This window comes from Sebastes fasciatus, chromosome 18 (assembly GCF_043250625.1).
Source record: "Sebastes fasciatus isolate fSebFas1 chromosome 18, fSebFas1.pri, whole genome shotgun sequence".
NCBI classification, from domain to species: Eukaryota; Metazoa; Chordata; class Actinopteri; order Perciformes; family Sebastidae; genus Sebastes; species Sebastes fasciatus.
In genome coordinates, this window is record NC_133812.1 from 25,814,993 (window position 1) to 25,833,908 (window position 18,916).

At 37.0% G+C, this 18,916-nt stretch overlaps 2 protein-coding genes across 3 annotated transcripts in view; both read right to left on the bottom strand.

Annotated features, from left to right (window-relative positions):
• The window catches only part of ezrb (ezrin b), a 45,811-nt gene extending 39,588 nt beyond the window's left edge, over positions 1-6,223 (bottom strand). The window contains exons 1-2 of one of the 2 annotated variants that reach the window (XM_074615292.1): positions 6,088-6,223; positions 3,492-3,586 (exon numbers count right to left, since the gene is read on the bottom strand). In XM_074615292.1, coding sequence (XP_074471393.1) covers positions 3,492-3,503 — 12 coding nt within the window. In that variant the 5' untranslated portion in view covers positions 3,504-3,586; positions 6,088-6,223. Of the gene's footprint in view, positions 1-3,491; positions 3,695-6,087 lie in introns of those variants that run through there. The other variant, XM_074615291.1, reaches the window with a different exon arrangement.
• Positions 6,224-9,317: 3,094 nt separating this feature from the next.
• rsph3 (radial spoke head 3) lies at positions 9,318-13,922 on the bottom strand. Its single transcript, XM_074616068.1, has 8 exons — positions 13,726-13,922; positions 12,963-13,044; positions 12,726-12,867; positions 12,492-12,637; positions 12,009-12,212; positions 11,296-11,458; positions 11,024-11,110; positions 9,318-9,604 (listed from the first exon to the last, which is right to left on the bottom strand). Exons 1-8 carry the CDS (start codon positions 13,833-13,835, stop codon positions 9,555-9,557), a joined length of 984 nt encoding a protein of 327 aa, XP_074472169.1. The 5' UTR covers positions 13,836-13,922; the 3' UTR covers positions 9,318-9,554.
• Positions 13,923-18,916: the final 4,994 nt, after the last annotated feature.

Genomic DNA, 18,916 nt, shown 5'->3' on the forward strand with positions numbered 1-18,916 from the left:
GTATTTAATATCTCTATCCCACTTACTGTATATATCATGTTTAACATGATGCTATACAAATGGGTCGAGAATTAAAATAGAGCTGCTATTCAATTCTATTAAAAGATCAACTATTTTTTAATTTTTCAAGCCAAAATGCTGAATAATTTCTCTCAAATGTGAGAATTTGCTGCTTTTCTTTGTCACATATGACAGTTATTTGGATTATATTTGGATTTTGGACAAAAACAAGCAAATTGAAGATATTTTTTAACAATGTATATACTAAACGATTAATGGATTAATCGAGGAAATAATCAGTAGATTAATAAATAATGAAAATAAATTGCAGCCTTAAAGTAGCATAAGGTTTACGTTACTATAGCTTTGGGTGTTGTTTCCCGTCTCCTGCCTCCCACACTTGTAATATGTTTCCGACTACAGGCTTGACCCACTGACACTCGTCAAACTAGTAATCCAATGACACGCTTTTCACAGAACTCAAAATATAAACCCTAATTTACATATCTCACCCAGGCTAAAAGTGAAAGTCAGCATTTGCAGGATTACTTTGAGAGGATGAAGCTCTCTGGTGGAAAAACTTAATTAAAATAGACTTAGTGTCATATTGATATTATTTAAGCTATATTTCAAAGCTTGCGTCAGTCATGAGGCCACATATTGAACAGTCCAGAGGATTAAATTTAAAAATCAAGGCTTGTATTCATTTCTTGATGTCATGGAAAAAAAAGAAATCTGACATTTACGTCCAAAAAGGCTGTTTTGTGGGACTTGGTGTGCTGCCGCTATCAAACAGTAATGATGTCATTTCCCAGGCGACGCTCATGACAACCACAAGGCCATTATAAACAAACCGACAACACACTTTATGACACCGACCGGTGCTGTGGTCATTGTCATCACAATACGCTGCTCTGTTTAGCAGCAACCTGTCTCTGTCACGATCTGAGCAGCTTTTAAGCACCAATTCTGCTTCTGTTTTTGTCTTTTTTACTAAAATCTTTCTTTAATCCTGTCTGATTTGTTACTTGTCAAACTTTAGTAACTGTTTTAGGCATCTCTGGACTTTCTATTCTACTTTTTAAATAAAGAACAAAGTTTTTTATCCATGTCTGACACATTTCCATCACATTTTCCTTAGAGCACACACAGGCTGTTACGCTAGAAATTTCCAAACAGCGAGCTGAGGGAAGGACACGCTCCATGTGCGACTGTACACGATGTAATAGCTGGGGTGGGGCAAAATGAGTCGAGAATAATTGAGGGCAAAAAAACCTGTTCAAATATATAGGACAGCTCCATCAAACAATGGCTCTTTTTTGTCTTTTGTTTTGCTTTCTTTGAAGATGAAAAGTCATTAATACCCTAAATACTTTTGTCACATTTATACCTAGAGTCCAAGATGACTTATGGGAACATTTAAGTGGGCAGCAATCCCTTAAATTTCAGCCTGGAAAACAACTTCAAGAGACTAAGAGAGAACCCTGTATTCATCGCAAACTCCTGAGGATATAAACAAGACATTTTCCACCCCCCGTGTTTATGATGATGGACGAGTGTGCAACATTATAGAGAATGACGTCAAAGATACAGATCCTGTGACTATGACTGAAAGCACATTGAAATAGAATATAAGTCTCACTATTAATGTTCCTGCAAAGTGGATGATGAAACATATGGGACACCCGCAGGATATGAGAAGAGCATGTGAGTTTTCCCCTTTAACACAGACCCTTCTCATACTGTACATCTCTATGACAAAACTGCATCAGTCCAGTAAAAAAATGACATTGTTCTGGTTGTTATTAAGTCTATAAATGTTTTTTTCCTCACCAATTCCTTTGATTTTTACTTTTAATTTTACTTTTTTTTATATGAAATTATGATTTCAGATCCAGAAATGCCATTATTCCACATGGAGGGAGTTATTTGTTTTTTCATATATGTATATTTGTATGTATGCAGGCTACGCTATGTGTCTCCTAGTTTTTTTTAGAGACTCTTGTGACAGTTCAGATGTGAGTGAGAAGGGGACGTTTTGTGTTTTTAGCATTATTTATATGAAAAGAGGACTTACTGCCACATTTGGACAGTAGGAAACCAAGCATAGCTCACACTATGCTGTGTTACTAAGAATTAACATAAGAATATTTTGTTTCTGGCTCACTGACTTGAGAGTTTAACAGAAGTTAAATACATGTAATTAAATGTGACAAATGTCTCACAGTGATGATCACTTAGCCTGGAAGTTATACTCTGATGATAGTATCACTTTAACATTCCAGGAAGTGATTTATTTCTCAAAATTTACAGCCAAAAATAAACTATTATGTGTCAGCAAATTAATTATGATTCAAAAACTCACTCAGTTGTGACATTTTCACACTAAATACAATATTTTGATAAAGTATTAGCATCAGTTAACAGTTTACTACAATATAAATTAGCTAGTTAGCTAGATTAATGTGAGACAATCTCTGGCTCACTGACTTGAGAGTGATGATCACTCAGTCTGGAATTTATACTCTGCTAACATCACTTTAACATCCCAGGAAGTGATTTATTTCTCAAAATTAACACAAAAAAATCTAAATTTACAGCCAAACATAAACTATTATGTGTCAGCATGACAAATCTACATCAGTCCAGTGAACAGATGGCATTGTTCAGGTTGTTATTAAGTCTTTAAATGTGTTTAATTTAGTTTAAACCTCTATATTTTGTTTTTGGCTCACTGACTTGAGAGTTTAAAAGAAGTTAAATACATGTAATTAAATGGCAAATGTCACTCAGCCTGGAAGTAGCATCACTTTAACATCTGTCACTCCCAGGAAGTGATTTATTTCTCAAAATTAACACCAAAAAAAATTATACATTATAAAAATGTACAGCCAAACATAAACTATTATGTGTCAGCAAATTAATTCTGATTCAAAAACTCACTCAGTTTTGACATTTTTACACTAAATACAGTATTTATTTATTTTTTTAACTCTATTCTTTCTTTTTATCATTATTATTATTATTATTATTTATTTTCCTAATTTTATTTCAATTTTAAATGTTGAAGTTGTTTTCTCTTTAGTGTACTTAATTAGTTTATATATCTATCAGCTCATCTACTTAAAAAAATGTTTTATAAACTATTGTAACTGTAAATTGCATATATAAAAAAACAACCTTGAAAAAAGGGAAGAAAAAAAAGTACTAAAAAAAATAAATCTAGTATGTTTGATAAAGTATTACATCAGTAATGTATCACAGTTAACCAATCACCTAGGTAACCAGGTAACCTGCTCTTAACAGTTAACAGTTACTACGACATAAATGAGCTGGATTAATGTGAGAAAATCCTTCCACAAACAGAAGATTATACTGAATTTAGGAGGTTTAATCCTTCATTAATGTGACCTGTGATGTTTCAGTTGAGTGACACAACCAGCAGTTAGTGTAAATGATGAATAAATGAATAAATCAGAGAGTTTACTCACCGCTTTAGGCATCTTTCGGTCTTTCGGTCTTGTTTCCTGTTAATTTAAATATAAAAGTGTTTCCACAGAAGAGAGCTGAAGTTCCGTGTGTCTTCCTGACGAGAGAGAAAGAAGAGAAACGAGTTTCAGTCACTTCGGTGTTACTTAAACCCGCCTGAGAAGCAGCTCGACACCTCCTGCGAGGCGAGGAGTCATCAGGATGAATCACCGAGACGACAAGACAAGCTGACGGCTGCTGCTAGCACTACACCGGAAGAGACCCGCTCTGGACCTTCACAATAAGAGCACCAGTCTGGTCACTGCTGATCATTTTGTATTCCTTACACTTTACAAGTCCTGAGAAGATTCTGACCACAATCATGACCAAAGTAAACTCTTTTCCTGACAATGTGTGAAACCCAAAGTGTTTCCATACTTTACTGGATGTGTAGTGTTTACCACGTTGGATTTAACATGTGAGGGTGCGGGTCATATCCACGCTGACCCTCCAACGTTTTCTACTTCCTCATTGCGGCCAGCTGCGGTTTGTTTTGATTGACGGATACGGAACAGATCACGTTACTCAGACTACAACAATAATAATGGTAACTTCCTTCTACCTCTGCATAGACTCACATGAAGCAAATATATTGATTCTGGCATTTACAAAAATAATTTTCCAAATCGATACATAGGTAAATTGTTTTTTTCCCCACCTCTAGAAAATACACTTACAAGATAAGTCACTTCCTAAAAACATAATAAAGGGCACAATGGGCCTGTTCTCTCTCAGTAGTAGCTGTCGTTTATGGTTATATTCAGTGGAATCCCCATGGTGACTCCTGTTGCAAAAGGCTCTTGTGAAGAAATGCAAACTATGCAGAGGGTTAAATATTGAATGGTGTTCACTGAAGAATGCGGTGCAACCTATTCACAGTTTAACTAGCTAGGTGATGACCACCTCATTTCTTTAACGTGACCCAGAGCAGCTCCTTAACCTCCCCAAAGAATGAAAGGTGTGAAGGAAGGATGTCCAGTTTATGATCATATGGGAGGGTGAAATCAGGAAATATTTGGCATTCTTGAGGAATGATTGATTGATTACTTAACAGGAGGACCTCGCCAGACTTAAGATAAGATAAGACAAACTTTTATTAATCCCTGGGGCGATATTCAGGTGTCAAAGCAGCAAAGCTCAGATGCAGAGTTACAGGTGTACAAAAATATTATAAAACAATAAATAGAAATACAGAATATACATAGTGAATGAACATAATAAATGGACATAGCGTGTACCGTCCGTCAATAAAAAATAAAAAAGTTTAAAGTTTAAACAAAAAAAATACACATAAATAATAGAATAGTAGACTAAGCAATAAATAAAAACACATTATAGATATTAAATGCATTCATTTTAGCTATGAAAATAGAATTATATTGTACACAGTAAAAGTATATGATTAATAGCCTACTAATGTCCTCCACAAATTCTCAGAGCCCATGATGGCATTGAAATGTCCAACCAACGGTCCAAAACCCACAAATATAAAATTTACATTGATATTTAAGAGAGAAAAGCCGCAAATTATAACATTTGAGAAGCTAAAAGATGAAAATGTTTGGGATTTTTGCTCACTACATGACTTGCATGATTAATCAAAAAATGTCTTTCAGTCAATTGAGAAATCAATTAATCTTCAAATCAACAAAAATGGTTTGGTCACAGTACTCCTGAGTAGAAACTAATAACTTTGCAATAATAAAAGACCTAGTATGTACCTCTCTAGTAAAACTAATTATTTACATCAAGTATCATTTATTTATCATCATCTCTTTTAATAGAGTATATTCCAGCCCAACCCTACTCTAAATGATTTTATTCTGAAATTTAACACCAGAAGTCTCACAACTCTATTCTACCTTGACTCAGTCCAGGCAGGTTAAATATGGTCCTCAACATGCCTCACCCACTAACTATGATAAAGTTATAGTCCCCACCCTGCCCTGACCTTTTATTTTGACGCCTTCCTGTTGCTAACAATACCCACATCTCAATTTACATTAATTAGATCCATTAATACACCTGTTCTGCTCTGTAGGGCTTCATAAAGTCACTTTAAAAGGCAAAAAACACTGTTTAATTACACTACAGATAATAATAAATGATCAAGGCTACTGCTCCAGTTGCATGTAACATTTTGAGGTTGTAATAGTATATATATATAATAATATAATGTGAATTTCAGGGTGTATTTCCACTGGAGGGTTGAGTCTATGTTATGTGTACACACCCACAGAGACAGTGAAACCACTCAAACTCAGCAAACGAGAAATTCCAGATCCACCGATAGAGACACATTATATTTAATATAAACTGTTAAAAGATAATAACAATGTTGCCTCTTTGTTGCAGCAGCTTCCTCTCAGTGCTGCAGACAGTCCTCCTCTTTATAATCCCACAGACACTTGTTGGGAGATTTGTCTCCTTTGTGCAGCAGAGCAGCAGAAAAGTGCGCAGAAAAAAAGTGTGTAAAAGTGTGTTTTTGCACCACTTAAAGCTCATTTTACTGCACTCAGAGTAAAAGAAACAAGGAGTGCATTATATTCAGAGTCTTACCTGAGCTTAAAGAGGTTTGCAGATGAGATGATTGTCCGAAGCTCGCAGCAGATTTTCTCTCTTCCTCCTGTTCAACCTGCTGCAATATGGCGCTCATCCATCCCCACTGTGTGTGTGTGTGTGTGTGTGTGTGTGTATGTGTGTGTGTCTGCTGATGGTGTTCCTGCTGTCACCGGTAGGCTGGAGGCTGGAGGAGCAGCAGAGCAGGTTCACAACCCGGGGTCCGGGGACCTGCAGGGGACTCTGAGGGACTTCCCCCTTGCAAGACATTTCAATATTGTAATAAGGGACATTTTCACTTGGTATTTCCCCACCTACAGCTGGACATTTAGAAGTTTTTAATCTAGAACCACATCAATTGGCATGGAAACCAAAAGTCTTGCATCACTGGGTTTAAGGGCCCATAAAAAACCCAAATAGGTCAAGATTGCAACCCAAAATGTGAATTATGGAAACATATTGCACAACTTTAAGTCAATAAAGGTTATGGCTAATCGCTGGTAATAAAGTTGGATTCTCTGTGTTCATTTTTAAGATTAAAATCAACAGTAAATGTGCCAATTAATAAGATATCAATATCAATCATATACTTTTACTGTGTCAAATTTTATTTCAATTTCATACTGATAATCACTGATACTTGGCTTATATTTAACCCAACTACAGTAAAATAGTTCAGCTGTTGTATGTTTTATTTTATTTGTATGTTCATCTTAATTAATATTTTTAGCTAAAATGAATGCATTTGTTATTTATAACGTATCTTTATTTATTGCTTAGACTACTTTTTATTATTTATTTATGTATGTATTTATTTATTTGGAGTTTATCTAAAAATGTTATTGTTTCAATCACACTTTTATTGCTTACACTATTTTATTATCTATGTGTATTTATTTACTTATTTATTTATTTATTTGGAGTTTATCCAAACATTTTTATTGTTTGAATCACACTTTTACTGCTTAGACTATTATTTTATTATTTATATGTATTTTTTTTTTTAGTTTATCAAAACATTGTATTATTTAAATCACACTTTTATTGCTTAGACTATTATTTTATTATTTATGTGTATTTATTTATTTTAGTTATCTTAATATTTTATTGTTTGAATCACACTTTTATTGCTTACAGTACTATTTTATTATTTATGTGTATTCTTTTTTTTGTGTAGTTTATCTAAACATTTTATTGTTTGAATCACACGTTTATTTTTTAAATATATTATCTGATTTTCACAGACAATAAGTGACAAACACATTCACATTAAAAACACAGAGTACATACAGTATAAACCTGCTGTACATAATGTAGCTTATAATGTCCATATCCTTCTTCTTAAATCAAATCATATCATATACTACTATCACACTTTTAAATTTAATTGACAGATTCTGCACCGTATTAGGCTGAAAATGATTTGTTTAAAGAAACATTGTGGCTTTTATTTGTATAAGTTCATTTAGCTGAGATATCTAAATTAATGTGAATAATATTATTTGAATAATAATTGTTAATACAATCTACAACTCTGGATAAATACATTGAGACCTCGTGTATCAGCTGAGTAAAGACTGATCTGTCACCTGTCACCTGTCACCTGTCCTGATCAGGTCCTGATGCATCGCAGCTCAAACTCTCTGCTTTCACAGGAGTTGACTGAGGAAGTGCGCGTCATCCGCGTCATCCGCTCTCCACTGAACCAAACCAGAGTGTTGACGTCACAGGTGAGCTGACCAATGAGATGACGGGATTAAAATAGAGCCGTATATATCAGAGGTTAGACCTACTTCTTCTCACCACAACACGAAACCAGAGTGATGGGACAGTCCTGCCTACTTTGTACTCCTATTGTTACCACAACCATTATCTTCATAAACCCTTCATTAAGTATAATAGCTTTTGAGACTATTAGAAATAAAAATAAATATGTTGGAAGATGTCCTTGGTTGTTTTACAAAATATAACATTTTAGTTTAATTTATTGGATAAAGTAGGGTGAGTTGCCGTAAAGTGGGACACCTAAGCTCAAATAAATAAAAGTCAATAAAACATTTTATATTTAATGTCTTTCTAACATGCCTAAATGCTTCAAAACTATTATAGTCTTTATTCATTTATTATTATTTATAGTCTTATTGTTTGTTTGATTCTCCATGTGACATCCACACCTATAAGCCTAGGTTTTGTAACAGCAATAACATTGTAAGTGGTAAAATGGGATTGCACTTTTAGCTTTGAGTGTTTCCTACATTACAAACATCACAAAAAAAGGTGATTTTTAGGCCTTTTAGCAGACTTTTCAGTGTCCCACATTTCAGGTATGACTGTCCCACATTAGAAAATCAAGATTTGTCTGAGAAAACTTTTCTTTTTTGGTTTGATTAGGACACGTCCTGGGGATTTCAGAGTGGTACTGGGTGTGGATTTAATGTATTGGCTTCATATCGCAATATATTCCAGAAATCTGAAATGCAACAAATGTCCCACAGTGGGCTAATTCACCCTACACACACACACACACACACACACACACACACACACACACAAAACATCTTTAAAAAGAATGAAGATAATAAAACAGTCATCAATTTAAATAACCTTAGTTAGGGTGGAGAGCTAAATTTAGCAGAGTCTATGAGAGCAATGCAAAACATTGTTGGATCTGCCTGTTACTGCATCTGAATGAACTGTTTGCTGAGCAATGCCAGATGCAAATTAGATCAAACTCACAGGAAGGCAACTTTGAATTCAACAGTTGGAGTTCCTTTAAACCTGTTGCCTACCTCCTCCGTGGCTCATATCTCCTCTTTCGATTCATTCTTTCTTAGATAAAACTTTGCTTTTGTCCGATTTGCTGCGTTTGGTGTTTTGAAAACCCGGCAACAGGCAGAAACTTTTCTTCTGATAAGCGGTAAAATGGATGCTGCATACCTGAGAGGAAAAGACTGTTTGTTTTGACTGACTATCACAAAAATGAAGTCAACGATAAAAGACTGGGATAACTTTTTTCAAAGCTTCAGCAGACAACATTAAGGAACAGCAACATTTTTGTGTTTAAGGACTTCAGATCTTCCATTGATTGGCCGTGAAATGTAGATTTTAGATTAACAAATCCCTGCACGCAACGCTAGCCAAATCTTTTCATACCAGTTTTATTGGTTTTGCAATGACTGAAACTTCACACTGCTGTAAGAACCAGATAGTTAGTAGAAGAAAATAAAAGGCCCTCTATTATGGGATATTATGACTGGACTGTTGTGTGTTTTATAGTAATCTGTTTGACTAGTAGCCATAAAACTAACAAAATCCATTTCCACCTGTTGATGAAGGCCACAACATAGGATGAAAGCTTCAGCAAAATTCTGACAAAACAACCTTCGGTTTACAAAACGACAAAACGCTAAAGACAGGGTTCGTCATTTTGAACCAATTATATTGTTTTTTTGGGGAAAAAAACATTATCACTCTTTGAACGCCTCAAGTCTGTTCTGGGCGACATCATGGATGATATCTGAAAGACAGAGAAAGAGAGAGAGAGAGAGAGAGAGGATGAAGACGTTTCTGTGTTCAATATGTTTGACATTAATTACCTCTGTAATGTTTAAAAGGAACCACTAGATGGACCTCCAACAATGTCTATGACCTGATGACCTCTGGAGGAGAACTTGTGAAATACCTTTCAGCCAGAGGTTCCCAACCTTTTTCCTTAAAGGGCCCCTTTTCTATCATTGAGTAAACTGACTAAGTGACATATTTTATGGATATTTCATATTATATTCAATGCATAACAATAACAGTATAGAACAACTGATAAACTGTACAATTAACTCAAATAATGAACGCAATAACTGCAGGACGTTTGTGTAAAACGAGCGATTTAGATGAATTTTGAGCAGATTATTTCCTGTGAATTTTGCATCAGAGATGAGTTTTCCTGTTATTTTTAGTAACTTTTAATACAATTCTCTGTCTTTTATTATTTTTAACAATCATTCATACTTAATAGGCTTCTTTTTTTGACAAATTCAGTGTTTCTTTCTCCCTGACGCTCAGCTCTTTGGTTGTATTAACTGTGTTCTTTTCTAATGCAGGACGAAGCTGTTCAGCAGAGATGGAAGTCTCTGTGAATATAACTTGTGTTCAGGTCTTCACCATCGTGCCCTCATCCTGTTTATATCTTAAATAATAATCCAAACTTTAAATGTAACAATTTCATTTAGTTCTATTCACAGAAATTAATGAAATGCTGAGATATAGGCCAACTGTATTTAAAAAAAAAAAAGAAGTTGTCTTACACCCCTTTAAAATCAAGAAGGCCTCGTGACCCCCTGTGAAGCTTCGGCGACCCTTTGTGGGGGTCGGGACCCTCAGGTTGGGAACCAGTGCTCCTGAACATGTTGATGACCCCCAAAAACTTAGAAGAGGTCATGTTTATACCTGTAATGTTTGTTTTTTTAGCAGGAAAGCTCAAAAAGTTAAAAGTAGATTAGCAGTAGTGGTACATTTTGGGGCAATAACTAGTTAATAAGAATTTGTGTTGACTCATATCTGAGGGGTTTCTGACCATTTTCAGTGTTTATCCACAACTACTATGGAGGCTGGTAGGATTTTTCTTCTCCCTGCTTCTTTTCCATCAAGTAATGTGTTGTGACAGATTGCGGCTTACACAGTTTGTGTACAATTATGTGCTGGCAGTGTACACTGAAGTGATAAAAAATAAATAAATACTGATGCTGAATGATGGTGTGTTTATGGCTAGTGAGAAGTCTGCTGGTTGCTGCGAAGGATTTGTGTACAACTTTGCCAGAAAATCAATCCTGGAGGGAAAACAAATTGCTAAACAAGCATGAAGCAGGTTTCAAATTAGAGCATTGCTGAGCTTAAACAGTGGGATGTCTTCTAAACAATAATATATACTGTATTCCCTTACTGTCCAGCAGCGCTCTTGCTGTGTATCTCCTCTCCAAACTGTTGTTGATCTCTACCGTCAGACTTGGGAAGAAATAAGTCTCAATATCTGGAAATCAGCAATCACAAACATAAAAGGTTAAACACTCAAATCAAGATCCATGTAGAGACAATCAATGAGCTCAGTATTAGTCACAGATCACACTACAGATTTGTGTGCAGTGACGCCCTCATGTGTCAGGAAGGTAGAATGGAAGCTGATGCTGTAGAGCGACCCAGCAAAGGAAGGCTGACCTTGCTCCACGGGGTCATAAAAGAAGCCGTGGGTTCTCAGCGAGGTAAAGACTGCAGGTAGGAGGTGAGCCAAGTACTGCTGTGTGTACGCCCGGGCGGCGATCTTCTCTGCAGTCTCTCTTTCTTTCTCCAGCATCTCCTTCTGCTGGTCAATCCTACGCTCCTGAGGTCAGAAAGAAACTTTTTAAAAAAAGCACAACCTACAAAAACTCAAATAAAAAACAGACTCAGAAAAAAAGACAGTCTTAGTATGGACACACTGTCATCCATCCATATAGGTCTATACAGTCTATGGCAGCAACACAGATAGGGACAAGATTTTAAAAAAATGATAATTTCATAGATGATATTACTCCTAAATTATTAGGATTATTCCTAAAAAGGCCGGAGATATCACACTGATGTAGCTTAAGTCAGTTAAAGGACCAAAAAACTTAAAATAAAGGTATTTTCTGTAACATGAAATATTTGTGACTAAATAGGCAAAAATGTAATTTGGAGTTAGGGGAAAAAAACATACTTTTTTATAAATCAGTAAAAGTTTGACGCTCAAAAAACGTAGCTAATCTGCTTCATCGGGACTATAAAGTCATGATTTGATCAGATTTGGACTGTGTCAGGATGATGTCTTCACAGCATCACTGGTTTTCCAGCTTTGGGACAGACTTGTTCCTATATAATGATTTAAAAGTGAATTTCTAGAATTGACATACTTTCTCCTCACAGTGGCGTCTCTCCTGCTCCTCAAGCCGCCGCACCTCTGCCAGCTCATTATTTCGGAGCTCTTCGAAGGCCCTCTGCTGGGCCCTGAGACAGGCCAGCTCCTCCTCCTCCATCACCTCCTCCAGAGACTGTTCTATTGTCTTACCCACCAGGACCTCCAACACTGGCTGCACCTCCCTGTCGTAGTCAAACAACTGCAGACAATACCAGTAATAAGTATCATTAAATAACATTAGGTTTCATTTGATCAAACCATTGTAAACGTTGTTTGCCATTAACATCCTACATGACTAGGGATGCACCTGATACCAGCCAAAAACGCTACATTAGACATTAAACAACTATAAACTGGTCTTTATGTATAGAATAGGAGGAGTTTACCTTTTAAATAATGTCTACAATAGGTCTAATATGTTTTTCTAAGGCTATTAAGTGTGGAAAGGGTGGCCAGACCTCCCACTTGGATCACCTACCTCTCCCTCCTCTATCTGGGTTTCAACATCTCTGCCAGATTTGGCCGGTATGAAGAGTGGAGAGGGTGGTCTGTCCAGGAAAGCATCAGTCTGGCACTCGATATTTGTAGACACTATAATGTTACTCAGTTCTTCGAGGTAACGATCTGAAGGTCAAGAGTATGATAGAACAGCTTGGGTTTCCAACAGCACGTTTGATAATGAATTGAATATAGTAAAGATGTTGTGACTTACCTGTTTGTACGTCGACGTGCTTCCTGCCCTGCAGGGGCTCAGGAGTATTGGATCTGTACTGCTCCCTGGCTCGTTTTCGAGCAATGGCTTTCCTCCTGATCTCCTGTTGTCTCTGTATTTCAACAGGGTCCGGCTGAGCCGTCTGTCAAAAGGTAGATGATAATACACATTTTTAAGATAAAATGGCAGAAAGAGAGTCAAGCGTCAAGTACAGTAAAATGGATGTTTCATACTTACAGTTGGTATGATGTGTTGAGCATAAGTGTTTCCTCTGACAACGCGACGGTCATACATGACGTTCCCGTAAGGGCTGTGTGTCCTACAAACACAATGCAATCATGCAGGCAGCTCGTTAGTAGCTGACCTCGACACTAGTTTGCTTCAGAGGTGATATGTTGATCCATGTTGTGCTGGCATTTGACGGTTTAATAAGGTAACATTAGAGGTACTTTTTAGGGATTTTCTTTCTGTCTGGTAACACAGTGGTGAAGGGAGCACTGTACTCCAGTAAATAATGATGCCACAGTATAAAAATACTCAATCACAAGTAAAAGTCTCGCATTCAAAATTGTATTTAAATAAGTGTTTTCAGTAAAATGTAAAAGCATCAAAACTATAAATAACCATTGTGCAGAATGGCTCTTTTCAGAGTGTTACATCATTATAACTCTACATTATTGGACTTTAATTAATGTTAATGTGCAAGTAGCATTTCTATGTTTGAGATAATTGAGCCTAGTTAAAGAGCCTTTATACTGATGGGTAGTATAATCTATAGCACTGCATCCTATTTTATAAGCTGATTATATGCTTTATATTAACAATCTTAACTAGTAATGATAGCTGTCAAATAAATATGAGTATAAATGTAGAATATTTTCCTCTGAACTGTAGTAAATGTTGATTATCTATGCTAGCTAGGTCTCTCTGCCTTCATTTAACACTAGTTGCACTGAAGCATCGTTAGCACCAACATAAACATCATCTAGCATCAACGTACTGTTCAGATGGAGGTTGTCTGTACTTGGCGCGGTTCTCTACAGCTCTGGGTCGACTGGAGAAGATGTAACTTCCGTTTGGATCTCTCTGACTGCGTGCAACAAACGCCATCTCACTAACACAAACCAACACAAACCGTAGAGTGAGTTAGTTGTTGTAGCTAGTTGGCTAAATGTTTGGTAGCGGACAGGCTGCTACCATGGCAACCGACAGGAAAGAACTGTTGTAGCAACCGTCTCCAGGAAGTGCAATACAACTGCCGTTACGTCACTTCCTCTTAAAAATAAACAATGAAAAGAGCTTTATTTTTTAAAAGTTTTAAATATATTTTATCAGTCTAATACAGTCTCCGAAACATACAAATAATGAAAAAAAGCTTGTTTACTATATATAATTATAGCCAATTATTGAAGTCAGCCATAGCTCTGAGAGTGATTTAGCTAACTACCATTCTACACATAAACACAACATGTATAACTATATCACATTAAAAAAAAAATTGTTTTGATCGGACCAACTTTATTCAATATATAATATAAAGTATTTTTACTTTTGATACTTTAAATATATTTTGATTCTAAGAATTTATATCAACTATTTATGTAACTATACCACTCCCACTCCCCCTAATACTACTACTACTATTACTCATCCTACTACTACCACTAATATGTATTAATAATAATATATTCATCTAATTTAACTCAAACAAAAAGGGCTGTTCTGGAGCCTTTCTGTCATTATCATACAATCTTTCTCAGCAGATGCAGTCTACCCTTGTTGTGGAGGTGTAGATGTTTATTATATTCAGCCCACAGTATGTTTATCTATATTTATTCTGAACACTTGAAGGACTTCTCATTCATGCAGGTCTAAGGATTGAAAAGTTTATTCCTGACCTTAGAAATTGTACAATCGAAATCAAAAGAGATTGTTTTGTCAACAGTGGTTTCCAAGGTAAACTATACATAAACAAACCTTTTCAAGTGTTACAGAGAGAACACATAGAGACATATAGTACTAGTACTAGTACTAGTAGTACTAGTTTATTGTCACCACATCTAGTGGTTTTCCTTGTTCTGGTTCAACACATTTCAGTTCTGAGTATTACATGTTGATGCAGGGACCACTTCCTGTTCAGAGACGTCAAAAGATTGTATTTCACTCATTTAGGAGCTGCATCAAAATAACTTAAATATTTCTAAAAACTAGTATTCCATTTGTATATTTCTCAAAATATTACAGTGCTGATTACATAATGAGAAGTAACAAAATGTTTTTGTGAGTTGCGGTGCAGGCGGGACAGCTGTTGCCACCTCTACACCACATCTCTATTATTGTGTACTTAAACATTGTACAAACAAAACAAAAACTGTACTCTTGAAAACAGATTTGTTTTTGCTCACAGGCGACGCTGAAATGTGGGCGACACGAGGCAGAAAGTCGACTCAAGATGATGTTAACCACAGAGAGCATTTTCAGCTCTACAAAAGGTCTGAAAGTATCAGAGAAAAAATAGGGCACTGCGATTTAACACTAAACTGTGTTTGTGAGTGTAAAGGTGAGAGCTCTGTGGTCAGAGTGACGAATGAACTGACTCTTTGTTTTCCATTTCACAGATTTCAGGGGGAAGATCATTCTGCCAGTTTTCACCTGTTTGATCTGTGACATAACAGACGACACTGGATCACATTAATGGAAAATTACAACTTTATTCACAACACAAACAGACAAATATACTACTAATACTACTAATACTACTATTCCTGCTGTTATTGCTACTACTACCATCACCACCACTACTACTACAACAGTACCACTCATACCACCTCTACTATTTCCATGACCACTACTACTTCTACGACTAGTACCACTACAACCACTAATACTGTTTGCTAATATTGCTAATATTGTTTGCACACCGGTAATATTTGCACTATCTGTTTATATTATGTTTATTTTTTGTTTATATCTTATATTGTATATTGGTAGAATTTCCATTTTTTTATTCTTATTTTATTCTAACGTTTTAATTATTCTATTGTTATTTTTACTGCTTACTAGTACTATGGCCACTATTATAACTACTACTACTACCACTAGTGGTCTATTAATACTATAGTATATTACTACCACTACTAGCGCCAATACTAATATTAAGGTGATATATCCATCATGGTTTTGCATATTTAATAGCTGCCAACCGGAGCATCATTATGTAACATTTCATGTGTAAATGAAACTGTAATCACAACACAGACGGGTAAATATAGCCTCAGCTGGAGGAGAACACCATGTTGGAGCTACGTCATGTGTTTTTGATCTCTTTTTTTTCAAAAGGAATAATGAATGTGTGTTTGTGTGTGGTGAAGGGCTGCGATTGGCTCTCCTCTCTGCATGTTCTATTGTTTACGCTTCAGCTGTCACAAATCATTAAGCATTATTAAAGCTTGTGTTAAAGCCTCCTCTCATTAGTGTTGACTGTACGCCACCAGATTACGCAACGCATTCATCTCTTCTCAGCGCAGTAATGCACTCACAACATCATCTTTTTTTTTTTATTACACACTTGTAGCCTTGACTCACTTTTACAAATCCACAAACTGAATTAATATAGGCTTTTTTTAGGCGTTTATAATTAAACAGTGTAGGCGAGGAACCGTCTAAAAGCCTTCCTCGTCAGGGTGTCTCGCTTTAAAACAGCAGGTGGTAACTCAAGCTACCGGGAAACTAGGTGGTAATTAAAGTAACGAGGCGTCCAAGTGGAAAAGGATCTATTAGTGAAACAGTAATGTACAGTAAGTAGTAGGAGGTAATGGAGGCAGTTAGGAGCAGCGAAATGGTAAATAATAAATTTACTTGCATTGATATAATGTTTTTCTAGTCTTCCCACCACTCAAAGTGCTTTACACTACATGTCATCATTCACCCATTCACACACACATTCATACACTGATGGAAGGTGCCATCAGGATCTAAGCTAAATATTCATTCACACACCGATGGCTCAGCCTTCAGGAGCAATTTGGTGTTAAGTGCTCAAGGGCACACCAAAACAGAGGCCATTACTGCAGGCAAAGAAGTAGCATGCAAAATAATTATTTTAAAATGTACAATGTTAATGGGGTGGACACAAGAACAGGGACAATTGTGTATTTTAATGCAAACCAACACACTGGGCCCTTTGTAAAGCTTATAATGCTCAGTTTTTGTTGAGACTGTTAAAGGGACTGTTTGAAACTTCTTACACGTATAAATTATTGTGGGTCGGTGTCCCATGCTCACTCACGTGTGGCTACGCTGTTCAGACTCAGACTCCAACACAAACTACACGGGAGCACCAAAACCGCAAAGTTCTATCTAGTGAAGCCCGTCTGTTAAACAGTGTTGGCCGCGGTCGGAGGACGTGGAGGAGACTGTAGCTTTGGTCTCCAGGACCGGGGTCTCTGCTCCTCTGCTCCTCTGCCTGCCTGCCTGCCTGCCTTCACTCACACACCGCGCTCGTTCTCACTCTTTCGCTCCATTCTCACGTGCATGCGCGCACACTCCACACTGCAGAAGAGTTAGTAGCTCTGAGAATATCTAGTGAATGTTCAGTGGACGTTTGTGCAGAAATAACTGCTGCAGCTCCTCCAGACCAACAGAGGTTTCCCGTGTCTTGTGAAGTGACGCAGCTCCGCAGTGAGAAACGTTATCGTCTCCGACCAAAACTCCGGTGTCTCCCCCGTTCCATCCGGCCGCGGTCGGGAGGCTGAAGCAGGAAAAGCCAACACTAGGATCAGCAGTGATTCATGGAGAGACCTTCGTCTGGTCAGCTAACATTACTGCCAGGCAGCTGAAATATAAAGTGATATTGTGGTTTTAACTGACGTGTGTCGCCTCACTGTTTTGAGCGATGCCCGTTCATGTCTATGTAGAGCGAGCACAAGCACGAGCAACAGGACCGGTAAACGGGTAAAACCGTGGTACCGCCAGCCACCGTCTGACTTCCATTGTTCCTAAAGTAGTGTTATTATGGTGAGGTCGACCTCTGAGTGAGGCGTTTTCACGGTCTTGCACTCAGCGGCTCATGTTACTGCAGTCTTAAAAAAGGGAGGAGTGACCTGAGGGGTACTCAGTTGGTTGCAATCTGCAACCACACCACTAGATCCCATCAACTCCTACACACTGCACCTTTAAGTTGAGGCTTGGAAATTCCCGTGTTTGGGCGAAGGTCTTTTTTAACAGATAAATAACAGATATGAGCTGATGACTCAAGTTCCCTCACATTTACTTTTCAATAGGTTGGTAGAAGCCTTTTTACAGAGAATAAGATCAACTACGTATATTGAGTCATCTTTGTCCCAGTCGTGGCATCAAAACAGACCTTTCAACTAATGATTCAAATCATTTGATATCTCAGTTTTCTTTTCACACTTTAGAGTTTGTAAATGTGATGCAGATGGTGAGAAACGATAACTTGACACAACACTCCTGCAATAAATAGTCCCTTTTTGCTGATGCTGTCAGATAGATGCCAATTAAGCCCACTGCTTGTTTTTGAGGCTTGTGGTGACGTTGTTCTGCATTATCTTATATAAAATCTTCCTGTTTTTTGTTGCCCCTGCACATAACAAGAATGAGTTTAACAAATGCCTCTTTGATTCAGGTTTCATATGCTTCACAAATGTAGTCATTCCTGCAGGTTTTTTTGTTGCTTTGGCCTGTGTAACGGATTATGTAACATGATCAATATCATTCTTTATCTTAAATTACACCATCAAATGTTGCTAAACGCTCAGGTTCAACCTCACTGCAACTTCTTGAAAGAATTAAATCGACTTGTAGAGGAAGGAAACGACTGCGTTTTAAACGCTTTAAAAAGGAAGGAAGCGAGGTGGCATCGGCTCATCGAGCAGTCATGAGACCAGAGCAGCAATTCAGAGAAAAACCAAATCCGCCCATGTGACACGTCTGGTTTCCTTCTGTTTCAGCACATGTGCCAGAACATGCTGTTCTCTCATTGACGCCCGTTAGCTTCGGTTATGCAACGCATCTAGCAAAGAGAAGTTGAGCCAAACGAGTCGCTCTCCTCCATTTTTCCTCATTACTTCTGCCGCTAATGGTTTGACTGGGGAGCGATTCAGGACCACAACATCCATCCGTAACATGAGCTCTACAAAAGGATTCATAGAAACAGAGAAGAAATAAAC